The sequence below is a fragment of the Phalacrocorax carbo genome, chromosome 17 (genome assembly GCF_963921805.1).
Source record: "Phalacrocorax carbo chromosome 17, bPhaCar2.1, whole genome shotgun sequence".
NCBI classification, from domain to species: Eukaryota; Metazoa; Chordata; class Aves; order Suliformes; family Phalacrocoracidae; genus Phalacrocorax; species Phalacrocorax carbo.
Genome location: NC_087529.1, coordinates 2,903,534 through 2,920,481, shown reverse-complemented (window position 1 = coordinate 2,920,481; position 16,948 = coordinate 2,903,534). Strand labels below are relative to the sequence as shown.

Sequence of the window (16,948 nt, the reverse complement as noted above, 5' to 3'; positions counted from 1 at the left end):
TGGACTTCCAGGGCAATTGAGGAAATTAGTAACTGCTATGGAACAAAACTACGCATAACATGGTGTGACTCCTTGCTTTGCAATCTTTCCTTTCAGACACGTTGGAATTGCAGCCTGCTTCTCCACTGCCAGATGACACATATATTCTGTAAATAAAAGATACCATTGTCTATGCTATGGCTATGGGAAGAGCTGGGGAAAGTTATCCCACTGGGATAGCTAAAACAATACATGTCTTCCAATCATGTTAACTCCATTGAGTTAGCTTGTTTGAAACCCTGTTAGCTGAGGTTGACAAGGCTCTTTTAAGATGTTAAGCCAATTCTATCCGTTTCAACATTACTGAAAAATAGGTTCAGTTTACCTTCCAAGGCAAGGCCATTGTCTCAGGACAGCAGAGATGCTCTGAGAGTGGCTAACAGTTAGCAAACTTTGAAGTTTTAAAATGCAGAACGTTGGACAAAGGTAACTAGGCACTTGCCTTGCCATTGTTGGCAAACTAGGTGTGCTCCTCAACGAAAGTTATCAGAGCAAACATCTGAGACCTGTGTGATTACTTGGGATGCTTAAAGTAAGTTTACAGAGCAGTTCATTACCACCAACCCTGAGAAGCTGCTTCAGTGGCCTTTGGTACTGCTGCCATGTTGTGCTATGGTAGTTTGCCCTCACTACTGCTCGGAGAAGTGCTGAGGGGAACGCAGCGGGCCCTGCCGCAGTGTTCTTCGCTACTACAGCTACACCCGGCCCCTGCAGCACAGCGGCGAGAGTACTAGGGACTGCGTGAGTTTCTTGCGTTGAAAACCCCGCGCTTGATTTTCAGCTCACACTATGTTAGTGGCAGACTCCTGCCTTCCCCAGCATAAACAGCTTGAGTTTAATTTCCTCTGAGGCAAAGATCTAACCCTTTCTAACCATCTAGAAGTTCTAGTGTTTTCAGAGTTTCTGCTGGGATTCTGGTGCACTTGTCTGAGTGCCCGTGAGAGTCACAAACATGCAATACAAATCCTCTTGTGTTAGGAGCTTTCAGGTTAGATTAAAACGTATCTATTCATAGGGCCAAAAGGCACAAAAGGAGTCCAGGAAAACTGCACTTGTCTCTGTGCACAGCAATGAATTTCATGGAAAATTAGCCTCAGAATCAATACAAAGTTGGATACATGATGCTGGTTATTGTGCTCATGGGGCTTTCATGCTACAGGAGATGTGGTTTCTTGTTTTGTGAATTGCTGAAAGGCTTTCAGAGTTTTGTGATTTTGCTGCTCATCAGTGTGTGACAGCGACATGCCTGATCACAGCAAGGTTCAACAGAAAAGAACAGTACACAACCTTTTCCATGCTTAGGCCCTTATTCCTGTTCTGTGGGGGGAAAAAAAAACAACAAACTATACCAGTGTTACGAAAACTTCCCGGTTTAATATTCTTCAAACCCGACCTATAATCCTGCTAATCTAGCTCTCTAACACACGCCTGCCAAGGTACTTCAAATCTAAGACTAAAGGTAAGCCTTAATCCCAGATGGGCTCTCTTCATCAATGAAACCTAGCAACAGGGGCAAAACGGTTGCTTTAATATGTAAAAAACATTTGAGGAGTTAGTAAAGCAAAATTTCTCCACCATTCATTTCTCCCTGGGAAGCAGAGAAAGATCTCCAGAGAGGAAAGATACATCCAATCTACACCATCATCCTGTTCCATGTTTTTCAGTGGAGCAATTCTATTTGTTCTGAACTTCTAGCAGTTGTTCGAAGTGTTTGAAAGAGGCCCAAAATGACCACATTTTACTTGTTAAGACACAGGAGCTGTACAAATACTCAGAAAAAGTCTTAAACCACAAAACGCAAAATTGCTTTCAGGTATCATTTTAGGCCTGAAATTCAGCTGGGCTTATTCAGAGGGTCTTCTACAATTAATGAACCCCGAGATCTACTACAGTGAAACCTCCTAGTTCTGACAGAATTTGCAGTTTTTTCACCAGCTTGCAGCTTTTACTTCAGTGAAGGCTGGTGGCACTACAACCCAAAAGAGGCTTCATAAGATCTAGCTAGAGAAATGGATAAACATTATAAAGCAAATATTTCTAAATGAGCACACATACTTCCTTCCTCTCCTAGGCTATTTCACAGAGTGCAGAAGGAAAATCTTAACTTTAGAGACTTCAAAGAAAGCTTTCAGAGGGAAGGAAAAAGCCTAGAACATTAGCTCAAAAGTAACATGGAAATTGCCTATGCTGTAGAAAGTTTTGCATTACCAGGTTGATATTATTGGCTTCTATATGCTTTAGCACAAAGGTGGCGAGGAGTTCTGTGTCCCATTCAACAGCAGGATTATCTGGAAGATCCCTGAAAATGAGAAGTGCAATTAGTCATTTCACTGCTGAGAACTTTTATGAAGACCATGCTAGAAAAGAGAGATCCTCTATCAGAGAATGAAAGAAGGATACATTTATTTACCATATAAAACCACTGAACCTTACTTAAGTGTCTTACGAGCTTGTATATCGGAGGGTTGAAAGGGAAACACAGCAGTTCCAGCACCCTCCTCATAGATTTGCCAAGGTCTCCCTTTCTTCTTACCATTAAGGTAGACTTTCTGGCTGCTTTATTTTAAGCAACATCCATTTTGTTCAATAATTCTTGTTCTCTATCAATCCCGATCAAATTTCTTTCACTCTTTATTAAAACCCCTTTTAAAACACATTTTCCTGAAAGACTTTCCAACCATAATCTACTGGCAAATTACGTATGAAAAGTAACAAGTAAACTTCTGCTCTTATTTATACAAGAATAACCCATTGACCTCAACCAGAGGACAATAGGGCCATAATTATATCACATGGATTTGATAGTAGTTCTTCATCTGTTTATTTTATGCTTTGCATACTGTGACTGAATACTCTGCCTGGGTATTTTAGATTGGGGGCTCCTAGGGGCAGGGACCATGAGCCAAATGCAAAATAACACTAGGCAGCCAACAGAATGATTCCATATTTACACAACTGAGCGCTGAATTTGACGCCCCAGTCATTATGCTTGAATGATGCCAAGAAAGCATTGCTTGCAAAGTTAGAAAGGTTATTAGTAACAACAGGATAGCACACAGCTGCTACAGACCAATAATGACATATTGAACTGGTCTTTTTCTCAGGCCTTTTCCATCCTCTGATAGTCTGATAATTGCTGTGAGGTGGTTTAGCCGAAAAGTGACTGCACAGCCTTCTCACACAGACACATGGGTTTGGATCTGAACTGATCCAGCTGTTCGCTGCCAAGAGCCTGGGCGCTACTTTCCAATGCTCTTCTCGCCTTGCTGACTCCCCAGACAGCAAGGATGATAACATCTGCAACAAAACAACACGAAAATGTCTCCTTGGCACATTCCAAAGTAAAGCTCAGCCTGGGTCTTCAGAAGAGGTCTTCTGGCCACAAATTTTCCCACTGCTGTTTTCAGTAGTAGTAGCAGAAGGAAGAGCCTAAAGTACAAACTGACCATTAGCATTTTACCCGTTGTGTTACGTACTCCTGTTCAGCACCGGCCAAAATAATGTGCTATTAGAAACCCCAGCAACAAGCAAAGGCATTTCTACATTAGCGTACACATTCGAGCTATGGTGCCTGTAGCAATACTATCAACAACAGAAGTTTTTGTTGTTGTTTGCCGTTCCCTCTTGTACAGACAACATCTTTGCCTGATGTATACGACACATTCGAATTTCAGCATAGGAAAGATTCTTTGGTACAGCTGCCGGTTGTCTCACCAGCTTAACAAACCTGCATCTCATCTGCTCAAGACAAAACCTTTCACATCTCATATTTGAAGAGGAAGTGGCCCTGTTGACCCCAAAGGTGTTACAAGTCCCACCACATCACAGCAAGCTTTAAATGGAGCATATTTTACAAATATGCTTCAACTAAAACATCCCAAGCAATGTGCACACTGAGCAGAGTCTGAGTGCAAGTCTAACAGTGTTTCAGTTGTTTGAATAGCACCTTTGAGGTTGTGTCTAGGCTTAATCTGATAATATTAAAGTAGTATACACAATGCAAATATAATTCCCCTTTTCGGACAGGGTTTGAATGGAGCTGTGGAGGAAGTGAAGAGTCCCATTAAAACAGCAGGGGTGCTCCAACAGTGAGAGACCAGAAAAAAAAGCAGGGCTTGGAATTCATGATGTCCAGGAGGAGGCTTTGGTGTCATAGCCACTGCACTCAGCTTTATTGGGCGGTCTCCAAAAGGGCTGCTGGGTAGTGGAGCAGGTTTTAACTAGTTTAGACAGATAAAGATCACCCTCGTTCAATGGAAATGAACAGCTGGAGGCAACGGTTTAGAATCCCTGGAAACAAAACAATCTGAAGGCATGAGCAAATTAACTCCATGAACACTGAACCGATTAGGCAGGAATATTCTGCAAAAAATTCTGCTTCTACCCACTTACTGCTGCTCACGGAGAGACCGCTCACCCCAGTAAGGAAAAAGAATTATTTTTCTTGCATAATATTTGTCAGGCACCAAAGACAGAGAAGCTGATCTTGCCAAACAAGACACACATAAGCACATTCATAACTCATTAATGGCCACGATGGCACACTGAAGTATTCTTAGCTCGTTCTGCAAACACAAAAAGTGACTGAAGCACAGGTTAAATGACATGCCCAAAGCTGTCACCCAGAGAATTCAGTAGCAGAACTGGCAATACATTAATCTAAATTACTCCAAGAAATTACTTTTTTTTTGTAAGAGTTTGTATAATACTTATGAAAATGTAAGCATTGCCATGGTAGTAGGGACCTCACTCAAAGCATGAGACCAATAAGCTTCTGCCTGTGCTAATTGTGTCCAGGTAAGGATGAAAAAGTGACAAAGAAACCAGGTTCATATACACTGTAGAGCAATGCACACAAGCTCCGTTCTTACAGGAGGTGTCTACATGCCCTAGGAACTTTGTAGGGGCATACAAACGTTGAAAACTGCTGTAGTTCACAAAATCATCTCTTCAGTACAAAGTATTTTTCCTAACGTCGTAAATCAGTCCTCAACAAACCTGAAAAGCCCACTGACTTGCTGCGCTATTGAAATAAGTTGCATTCACTGTGTTTTTACCTTCAGGACTTAGTATCAGAAACATCCAGCATTTAAACAGTTAACTCCACACCGCTTTTCTGGCTAAGGCTGATAATGCCTCTGAGCTCAAGGTCGGAGGGCCGAGATAAAGGACTATAAAGGAGTGAAAATTAGCACATTCCCTGGAGCAGACTGGAGCTTGTCCCAGGAGACACAGTTCCCCAGGCCCGGCCCTCGCTGTCCTCTGGCCCAGAGAGCTCCTCCTTGCTGCTGCCGGTCACTGCGATGGATGGAGACAGAAATCCTGTGCTGGAGAGGCCTCCCAGGGCACGCTGCTGGAGGGTGCTGGTGGGAAGGGTACAGGGGTTTGGTCACTTGGCCTGTTTCCACCCAGCTATTATGGTCTGGAAGTGATGTTTATGGGAATTCCACATGACTGATAATAAATGCAGGTGGCTGCTTGGATGCAGTCCCTTGTTGACCAGGGAAAAATAGAGAGGTGCATAGAGAAGCAAAAAAAAAAAAAAAATTAATGGAATAAGGCTCCAGAAATGTTGTTTTCCCAGCTATTTTCAGTGAAAGCCGTGCTGTGCATGTACAGGGAATTCACAGCTGTGCCAAAGGATCTATAGACTGAAGAGAGAGAGAAATGGAGAATTATGGCGCTGCAGCTGCTGCAGTGTGGAGTAGCATCTGTCTCTGCTTACTGGTTTCAGTGGGACCAGTGATGGGGAACATTGTTTTCTGAAAACAAAAACTTTTACCTTTCTATTTAACCATCCACTGTTGGTAGTGAGAACTGACGGGACCCCCAGTTTTCTCCTTCTCACCTCCCTGCCTTCCACCTTGTCAAGGTGAGCAGACACTGGCTTCTGCAGTTCCCCTTCCCAAGGTTTGCAGAGGAAGAACATGATGGATGTCCTGGATATCCTGGCCCAGGCACCAGCCAGATACAAGGGGGCCACAGCAAATCACATCAGCACGTTAAACCAAAACCCAGCCTTTGTGCAGATCTTGCCCAGCAGCCTTACAGCTGGCTGAATGAAAGAAATGTTAAAAATCACTGCCTGGTGCCAGCTCCTCTCCAGGCCTCCTCCTCTTGCCTGCCATGGGCTGCAGAGCATAGCTCCTCTTATGCCTCAGCCTTGAATATTAAAACACTGTGCATGTTGCCAGTAAAGCCATCCCTGCCAGTAGCCTCGACAATTTTGTAGGGTCATCTTTCTAGGAACGTTTGGGGTCAAGATGGCTAGTTCTCTCATTTGGAAGGTCTCTTTTGGCCAAGATAGAGATTTAAAAACCTTCACTGATATACATTGCCAAGTTACACCCTTCTGACATGATATAAGGCTCAAACTCTGTCCAATTTTCCACAGCTCATCTTCCACAGATCTTTTAGCAACAGTCAGTGCATGTATATGTACAGTCTTCTTTCAAAGCCTTCCATGGAATTTATTCTGCTCATGAACTAAGCTCTCATGACTGCTCTAAAGGTTAAGTTACATTAAACAGTCTATGCAATGTCCGCGTGGCTTAACAAACAGCAAATGGGCTGTCCTATATGGGACCTGGCAGTTAGAATAACCTTCAGATCTGTCCCTCCTGAAATCTGTTGAATCGGGTGATCCTCAGGCCCCTGGTGCATTACAAAGCAGTGCCTCTTACTACGTGACAGTTACCCTGACCGGGACGGGCAAGCCCCCTCTCTGCCTTGACATGAAGCCTTTATGGATGGCAATAGGGAAGGGAGGGGGAGTGGCAGGAATCTTTCTCAAAGATGCTTAGGTCTCCATTAATACATTCTGGGACACCGGAGTAAAACTTTGGAGGTACTAACGTGATTTTCCATTCCACTACACACCAAAAGGGTCAAGATGAAAGAGCTTTTGCATTCCTTATTGCCTTTTTATCCTGCAGCATGACCTTAATCAATCCAAGGTTAGCGACCAGGAAACATTTTTGCATAATTTCTCCTCCTTATCCCTCCTCTCCCCAGTGAATGATTTTACATTAAATCAGCACAAAGGTCGGTAGATTGATGGTGGATTACAGAGGAAACAGGTGAACTGCTGTGCACTAGGTTCCCAGCTGAGTACAATGACCGCAATGTGTGTGTTGGAACAAAGGATGCCCTTTGTATAAAGTTAACTGTACGAAATGAACATCTGGGCGATTGAAACTGGATCAAAAAAGCAAAAGATCCCACAGAACAAAATGACGTGAGTGCACAATTAGCGAAAAAGCCATGTGATGACTACAGGCAATCGGTGACCTTTATATCATAGCATCAAAGTAATTGAAAAAACTGTGTAAACAGAAATTATTTCATGCTCTCTAAAGTAGAGCAGAGAATTTTTATTTTTGAGATTATGCTAAGATAAGTTAAGACAGGCTAGCCCTAGATCTTGAAGCAGAGCCTCTAAATCCTTACGTTAATAAATATTTATCAATTTCTCTTCCTATAATGGCCAGTTACAGACAGGAGGGAGATATTGCTGTTCGGCTGCATGTACATCTCTGATTCAGTTGAAAAGAGCCCGATTAGACAAACAACCAGCATCCTGCAACATCGTGTTATACAGAGAACAGATGTTGTGTGCTTCTTGGAATGTAACAATCTACAGTTTAGGAGAGAAATGGACTAAACCAGGATGCTAACTGTCAAATGAAAAGCCACCTACGACTGAGAAGCTCAGGCTGAAATTTTTACACCAGCAGCTTCCTCCTTCTCCTCATAGCAAAGAAACCCAAATTATTCTGAGAGTTGTATTTTAAGATCGGAAGTAAGAATCTTAGGTTTTGGTGTAAGGAGTGGGTGAAGGAAGTGATGAAAATATCAGCAACTGGAATATTAAAAATAAAATACACTTCGAATATTTCACAAAAGAAAAAAAGCAGAATGGACACAACCCTTTTCTCCCATCCTTAACTTTCACAATGTGTAAGTTTGGACCTTTATACCAATTGCAAAGGTAAATTAAATAAGTTCAGATCCAGGTAAGTGCTGGCGGCACTAACGTGACCATAGCAGGCAGAAGTCATGCGTAAAGGGAAACACAAAGACAGGGAGTGCTCCATTCAGCTGGCTCAGAAGTCCAGGCAAGCTGTGCATCCTTCTCCACTGAGCTGTGTAAAAACACAGTGCACCTCTGGCAGATAATATTCCAAGTACCTCCATAACTCCCCAAGGTAAATGGCAATTAGATCTCTAGGGAACAAACTTTTTGCCTTGGGCATGAGCATTTGTTTCTGCCTGAGAAATGAGCATCCTTTGGGTTTAAATTCAAAGGAATTATTACAGAACACAGGACTGCTTGTTTGCAAAGACCTATCCAAATCTCCCTGTACTCATTTATTTTTTTTAATGAATTATCGATGATTTCTCAGCAGAGTTTAATGTCTATTCACAGAGATGACACAATTGCTTATCATAATTTGAAATCTGGTATTCATTTGACGTCTGTGCCTCAGCGCCTTGTTGATAAATTACAGCACAAAGCTCTGTAGGAACAAGTTCATATTCAATGTCTTTAAACAAAAACAATTGATGGTGCCTTTCAAGAAGAGAAATGCATAGAAACTACAGTGGCTAAAGCTAGTTTTAAAAAGTAACACTTAAAAACTAGTTTGGAGAGGGCATCAGGCCCTGCTGTGTAAAGACAGGCAACAAAATCCAGCCCAACTAACTCTGAATTAATCGCTGATTTAGCCACAGCTTTCCTATCTTCTGCTCTTCACGCCTGCGAAATGGAAGTAATTGTACATTCACACCTATGTAAAGAAGTTTGAGATCCTTCTTAGTAAAGGGCTATGTCTGTTCTTTCATTTCTAGACTGAAATCTAAAACACATGTCTTGGCAATCCTGGGTGCTGGGAACCCCCCAAACCTGTACTTTCCTTCCCACATTGTCTTCCCACAAAGTTCATAATTATCAACACAATCAAGTTCAACACCTTAGTTCTGACTTGAAGGCTTGGCCCAAAATATATAAAAGACGGTATGAAGCTCCAGAATGATGGATACGGTCAAAAGCTCTGTCTCCATGGTGCAGAGGAACCCTGCAACAAGGATAACATCTTCTCCAGCAGTCAGGACTGCCTTGGGGGCTGGTGCCAAACAGTGAATGGACTCCCAAATCAAGTGTCATCACAAACTGCTCTGCTTTCAGCTGCAAATACCAGGAATACTGCTTTGAACATATCCTTTTTGTCAGAAACACAGCCATATTTGAAGTTTAAAATTCCCCAGACACTCCAGAGCACCTAAGAAAGCTAAGACATCTGGGCCAAACATTATCCTAACAATGGAGACCCTGTTTCCCAAACCACATGACAGGGTCCAGGTGTGTTGCCTACAGGCACCTTGCTTCGGTCATACAATGGCAGGGTGTCACTGTGCAACCCTGCAGCGAAGGAACATGATGTCTAGTAGGGTCACACTGGTGGAGAACACGATTTCCGCATATGTCTACAATTCCTTGTCCAATCCTTCGTCTCACACAGCAAATCACATCGGTGGCTGACACACACTTAGTACACAGCACTGCCCCAATGCTGTGCTGCAAACTCACGAACTGCAAGGGGAGAAACAAGTCCTGGGAGTCTCACGTGCAAAGTGTCACAGTCTGTGTGTGACACTCATGTTGTTACTGTGCTGCTGGAATGTGCTCAGGAACTAATGTGAAGAACATATCAGAACGTGTGTAGCCATCATCACTGATGGATCAATCACACAGGCAATGAGCACCGAATACCTCGCTGTCATGCACAGCTTTGACTTCAGCTGCCAGAGGAAGGAGGGGGCTCTAGTTCATTCTCTCCAACCTACGCTGAGAAGCCCAAGCTTCAATTTAAGCAGAAGTCTGCAACTGGTTGTTTGCAAGAACCACACAGCACCATGGAGTGTATCTGGATCCCTGGAGAGGCTGGTAGTAACAAAACAGTTAAGTTCAAGTCCCTAAAGAGGATTCTTTAAAAAATAAAGCAGTTCCCCCCCCTCCCCCACCTTTCACCCTCAAGTTGGGTGCTGTGTTTTATGCTACTTTTCATTCCCAGCTTGCATTCATGTTTGAGTTGCATTCATTTTGCACATACACTGCATGCCAAGCCGAAGCCAGTTACAGCCCTTTGTCACTGACAGCCGTTATGTGACCAGAATGTACTCTGTGCCCATGGACTGAGCGGGGCCCACAGGTCCCACAGCAGTGACACACTTTCAGCCAGCCACCATTTAGCCTGTTTCTAGCACAACCAGCAGTTTCCAGCACTACAGACTGCCAGTAGTGACTTGCCAAGTGCTGGGCAAGAAGCCTCCCTTTCATTTTATAGAAGCTGGACTTCTGTGTGATCTGTTGGGGGCCATTAACAGAGTTCACTGAAAACATCAGTCAGAGGCCAGACTTAGTAGTCTCATGAGGTTTGGGGCTGCCATGCTGAATTATGAGTCAGCAGTTCCTCCTCTGGCCCACTGAAATGTGGTTTGGGCAGCAGACAATAGCGCAGTGTGAAATGAAGTCAATTCCACTCACATCTTGGAGAGGTATGCAGGAAAGGAGACATTAAAGTCCCTACCCTAGTTCAGGAAAACAAGAATTCACCAACCTTTTTCTGAGTATCTGCTGGCAAAGTGCATTCCTGGTATTTGCCCCAAATGACTGACAAATAACAGATCCATTAGGAACATCTGGCAATCCCATCTGCAGACCTTGAATAAGAGAAATATCTTCAAACACGCCAGCTGTCTGGGATCTCAGAGCGCAATTGCTGGGCAAAGGTATATATGTAGCAGCGCTTCAGTTCAACACCTTCCAAAGGCCAAGATGATGTTTGATGGAAGTGCTCAGTGCACATGGACTAGTGTTGGTGGCCTTTGGGAACTTTGCTCCACATTCCCAGAACAATCTGCTCCTGCCTACGTCAGCTCCCAGAGGAGGGGCAAACTGGCCTGAAGCCAGATGAGGTGGACTCGCCTCTACTAACACATATCCCCTTGGGCTTAATTACGTACCACTTCGGGATGTCTCTGGCCGCCCTGATATTTCTGACAACAATAGGGGAAGATCACAAACCACATTTATCCAAAAGCACCATCTGTACTATAAGGAATGAGCATCACTGGGCCTGTATGAAATGATCAGGCAGCTCCCAGAATTGGTCATGGCAGTGCTCACTTCCTCATTCTTATTATTGGGTTTGCCATAGTGCCTAGGGATTCACCTGGGGCCCAACAGTCTAAGTTGTCCTGACTGAGAACAAAAAGCCTGGCAATCCCACAATCAAAACTTATGTTTTAAAACTGAAATACAAACCACCAGCAAAGCAAGGACTCTGAGGCAGACCACTGGACTTCACTCTTCCTTTACTTTCTTTATATTTTTTTTTGTAAAATGCTTGAAAAAAAGGACAGCGCAGCAGGGCAGAGCTTGGGACAGCGTACATCAACCCGTGCAGCAAGAAGCCACGTCCAACTAACACGAGTCCTGGCACCACTGGTTCAAGAAGGACAGACTACCAGTTTCACACTGCTGGGCAGAAGGGCTCACTCTCCCGGCAGAAGAGCAGTAAGTGGACAGGCGGAAGGGGAAGGCAGTGTGTTGTTCCTAGCCACGTTTTTGCTACAGTACTGGCACATGAAGTTCCCGACATGCATCGTAACATGCCCAGGACTCCACAGTGGAAAAGGTACAAACCCAAGGGGAAGGAACAGAAAGTCTCTCACAGAAGCCAGCAAAATCTTTCAGAGGCAAATGACTGAAATACCACAACCTGTATATGCCAAATAAACCTAGCGCCACTTCATCATAACCTTAATATTAAATCTGTTTGTTCTTGGAATGATAAATACACCATACTGTATAGGCAAAAACTGCAGTTCTGATTCTGGCCTGGGTAAGCCATACAGAACTTTGCCACTGACTTAATGGTATGGGCCAGACCCTCAAAGAGAAGGAGAGCCAAAAGCATAATTGCTCCTACCAAAGAGATAGACCTTGGACTGTGCCACGTTACAAATAAACTGCAGTTAGAAACCTCAGGAGAGAGACTGTAGCCAAATCCATCCCTCAGCCATTTTCATTAATCATCTAGGAAGAGAAAGCACAGAATAGGCGCTTCATGGACATTCATTTCTCATGCCAAAACTTATGTAAATGCAGATGCAACTTCAGCAGAGATCTGAAGAGGGTGATGGCCTGATTCCAAACGCAGCTTCCCATGTCACAACACTGCAGCTTCCCTGTACCAATTCCATCCAAATAGAGGTTTCCTGGCTCCTCAGCCTCCCACAAATAACTGTCTCCTGCAATCCATTTGATCTACGCAATGATATGGGAGCATTACTTCTTGAAGTCTGGGTGTACCCACCCTTTTTAACACTAAGGTTCTGATGCCCTGGGCTCTCTAGCTGGGTGGAAATTTTACTACTACCATCAAATTATTTTCTTGTATAAAGCTTGTATCAAGAAGTTAAACACCTATCTTAACTGCGAGCTTGATCCCACAAATTTTACTGACATGCAAAGTATCTACTCATGCAAACAATCCTCTTGCAGGCACTGTCTTGCCAGCCCCATTCACGTGAATGCCCCAATTACGTGATTACACGAGCAAGCTCTAGGCCAGGCCCCACTGTCTCTCTGCGGCCGGTGAAAACCCGCCCCAGCTTCTACAGCAGCGCAGCTGGGAACTATACTTGGAACTCAATTTGCAACAGCTAAGCAGGACTCAGCAACAATGAACAAAACGAGAACAACGACGCAACGACCTTTATCGTTTAGCCTTCCTCTCCTCATGCTCTGATTTAATGCGAGCGTTATGCAATGGTTTTGCTATAGCAACAGCTGGGGTGATCGGCAGTAACCCCGACGCTGCTTGTTCGGCCGGTGCTGCCGCCGGGGCTGTCATGCAGCCGCTGAACTTTGGCCCACTAGCGAGCCTCCCACTCGCCCGGCAGCGCTGCCGGCCTGTTTACACTACTCACATGACAGGCGAGAGGGAGGCTCCTGGCAGCTGCCAGCATCCAGCCAGATTTCTAGGACCAGGCCAAGACTGGCAAAGGCTGGAAATGATTAACTCTCGCGAGCGGGGGCTTCACGATCCAGCAGCCACCTGCAATGGCCCAGAAGAAAGGCCACTCTGCGCTGCACGAGTGGTGCTTCACCCTCCTGACAACTGTTGCAGGAAACCCAAGGGCATTAAGACATTCAGCAAGGGGAGGGGTGTGTAAGGAAATCAATAAGCTTTATAGAAGGGAACGCTATCTTTTTTTTCTTAATGAGTTGCAGATGAGTGAGGATAATGAACTGGAGCTGGGAAGATAATACCCATATCAAGCACTGCACACTACGAATTGCATGTACCTGGGTTACGTGGGGGTGCACGAAGCTCCTGCAGTGGCACAGAACTGTGCTGGCACAGTGTTCCCTGGGCTCTGGAGCACAAGGCCTGGGAGCACAGGTTGCACCTCGGAGACAGGGAACCTGTGCTCTCCAGATGCCTTGCTAAAATGGTTATTATAACCTTACAGCACAACCCCGTAAGAAAAAGCTGCAGGTTACCAACCTGCCACCACACCATCGCTGTATGAACAGGACTACTACTACTTCAGCACTTTTACAGCATTTATTTCCACACATTAACAGATGTTCATTAACTAACCCCCCTGCAAGGCTGGTATGGGGAAGTAAGCAAGTAATAACCTCCACATTTTATAATGAGAGAATTAAGAGCTCAGTTAACTCTCCCTAGAGAGCCCGAGGCGACAGAGCTGAGTCAGGGGCAGAGCCTGGAATGGAGCATGTGAGCTCCCGCTCGCAGCACGGCCGCAGCCCAGCACTGCATCACCCACACTCGCTCCAGGAATACATTTTAGTGCCTGGGGCAAATAACAATCCATTTTTCAGCAGACCTCTTACAGGTGCTCTGCAGAGCCTCATATATTCCTGGGTACTTGGATTGAGCAGAACACAGTAACAGTTGCAAATTATCCACCATTACACCATCATCATTGGAGCTGCTTGAAAGTACCCTCCAAAACCTGCCTGTGGTCAAAGCGCTGACCCCTGCATCATCTAATTGTACTCTGGACTGTGTTGGTACGACGCAGCCCTGGACGACTGTTTCTAGCAATATTCTTGGCCGCTTTTTCTTATGGACTGGGTACTTAGGAGTAGTCTGCATAAACTCCTGCCTTGCCCTAAAATATGGCACTCTTCAGTAAAACCTTGTTATTCCCAGTAAGAGGTGGTATGGATTTCTTTTGTCTGCTAAGATGACAAGTTCACTGTAACAAGAATGGTCCCTGCAGATGCAGCACTAAAAAGCAGGTAAGCCTTGATATCAGAACTCCCTTTGACAGCTAGGGGTTCATCCACATTTATACCTACATCCAAATACAAATGTTTCATCAAATACATTGAAAGGAAATTTGTTAGGTCTGGCTAAAAATCTAAGCATTGAAAAAGTTTGAATATAATCAGTGACTCAAGCCTCCTTTTTGCAGAAACAGGATCATTGCAACAAACTGTTCTCTGCCCCGTACTGGTAAGACCAGCTGAATTCTCTGATATTCACGGGTGAGCTCTGCATGTAGTACTCCCATTCAAGCCTCAACCTATCAGCACAAATTCTGCAAACCCCTTACCTCTCTTCCCCACAGATCAAACCCCTGTCTGCCAACGTTTTATCTCACAATATCATACAATGTCTTTTGCAAGGTAAATGATAAACCAGATTTGGCAGCCCATCATGTGGCTACTTACAAGAATAAGAGAAATGCTGAATATTTGGCTTATGAAACAGTAATACAGGAAGAAAATATTTATAACAATGCTACTGTTTAAATAAGAGAGACCATAATTTATTACAGATGTGACCCCTCCTTCCAAGACAAAGGGTTTAATTCTTGCTGAAGCTATGTAATGACATGAAGTAGAATGGATTTAATGAAGAATACATCCAACTTAAATTGTGACTTGCCCTCTTTTATCCCCTGCCATTTTGTACCCCAAAATAAGCACAAATTTTGCTTTTTTCAAGCATTGCTTGCCAGACTTTCCAGTGCTCAGAACACTTAAAAACTGATTTACAGGAAAACATTCATCCTTCATCTGTCAGACTGAACACTTACACACTTAAAATTCAGTTAAATATTAACTATTAAAGAAGAGAAAATAGCACATAACTCAGACCAGATTTGTTAAGCTTACAGTCACAAAAACCATTAAGAATGTAGAATGTACGTGCATGGAGGGAAGGCTACGTAATGAGTGGAATTATTTCAATGCAAACAGTAATTGCAGAGAAATAGCTGCAACACTGAAATGAGAGGGTATGGAAATTACTGTACAAGGAGCATGCAGATACAATGAGACAGTTAATATGTGACTTGTTAGAAGAGAGGGCATGACTTGGCATGGAACTGTAATCAAAGTGCTTTCATTTAATGCTTCAGTTGGTACAGAAGGATCAGATATCAAAATATTCATCCCAAATCCCATTTCATTTCTAAGACACTATTTCTGTTTCATGCACTGCAGTAAAAATATTTTTTTCTTTTTCACCAAAACTGACCGAAGAAGCTACAGGAGGCAAGAGATGCTCAATGATGTCCAGCAAAGCATTAATTTCCCTTGTTCTTGATTTCTCGTGCAATAAAACTAAGATTATGGGTCATAAAACACCACCCACATTTGCAAAATTTAGTGTACATTAGGAAAATGGTGAATATGTGACAAATGACAACAAACGCTTCCTCTTTGCTTCATCAGGTTCTGTTTTCTCCTTTTTAAAAGTAGATGTTGCATCATCAAAACAGTAACGTTGCCTACAGATTATCTAAAGTGCTCGAAATTGGCTTCAGTATCTCCACCAAGAGCAACAGTAAACTCCATGAGCAAACTAGTAAAACGCATCCCACTACTTTGACATTATTTTGAGTATCTGTTACACTGTTTTACTCATTTACATTAAACGTACTCCCAACCTACCAACTGTCCCTTTAAGGAATTTATTCTTTTTAATAGTTTGCTCTAATCTAAGTACCGCATCCACCAACTTCTGGCTCAGGCTTACACTGGAACTGAGAAACTTTGTAATTTCATGTACGCTGACTGAACGAAGGCCAAAGGCAGTAAAACCATTTAGCTTTCACGTGGACTCAAAAGAAGAAAGGCTTCCTTGGCAATATAATTACAGAGCACAGATCTTCTAAAAGGAAATGAACTACAGGGATTTATATGATTAGACTTTTTTTCCCCTTTCCTTTTTAATGATAGCTCGGGCTCTCCTTCACTCACCCATTCCAGTCTAACAGCATATAATAAGGAAATTCTTAGCAGGCAGGCTCTGGGACTGTTACAGAGATGTGTTTCAGTGGGACACTGTTATAGGGTAGAACGCATCAATGATTTTTTCACGAGGCCCACCATCCTTCTTTTACCTACCTGCAGCCCTACCACCTTCCTGACACTGATTAAAGTAGTTAGGAGTGCCTGTAGTCCCTCACTAGTGCTTTCTTTTTCTGGCATGTTAGAGAGATTATGGCCGAGCACATACTGAGCTGTTTGGCATCTTTGTGTGGTTCTATCCAGTCTGGGTTTGAGTATCTGATCCATCTTGGGTTTTGCTGCTGAGGAGACCTTCAGCTGTATCAAGAGCTTGTTTGCACAGAGAACTGAGGTTCTGTTCCATCACATCACCTTTCCAACATCCAGACAAAGCTGGAGTAGGGACCTGTGAGCCATTTCACGCTGCCATATTCAAATGCTGGCACCACTCTGGGTTGTTGCAGTCAATACTCAAGGGCAGTACTAGTTTACTTAGTTGTCTTGGTAGCATTGTGGTTGACCCGGGTTGACCAGAACAGTGTGACTTTATCATCATAAGCAGAAGGA

General features: G+C 43.7%; 1 protein-coding gene across 1 annotated transcript in view; it reads right to left on the bottom strand.

Annotated features, from left to right (window-relative positions):
* The window catches only part of PIGL (phosphatidylinositol glycan anchor biosynthesis class L), a 62,874-nt gene that overhangs the window by 20,767 nt on the left and 25,159 nt on the right, over nucleotides 1–16,948 (bottom strand). Inside the window, exon 3 of the mRNA XM_064467951.1 lies at nucleotides 2,248–2,338. Within this exon, the coding sequence (XP_064324021.1) occupies nucleotides 2,248–2,338 (91 nt within the window). The remainder of the gene's footprint in view (nucleotides 1–2,247; nucleotides 2,339–16,948) is intronic.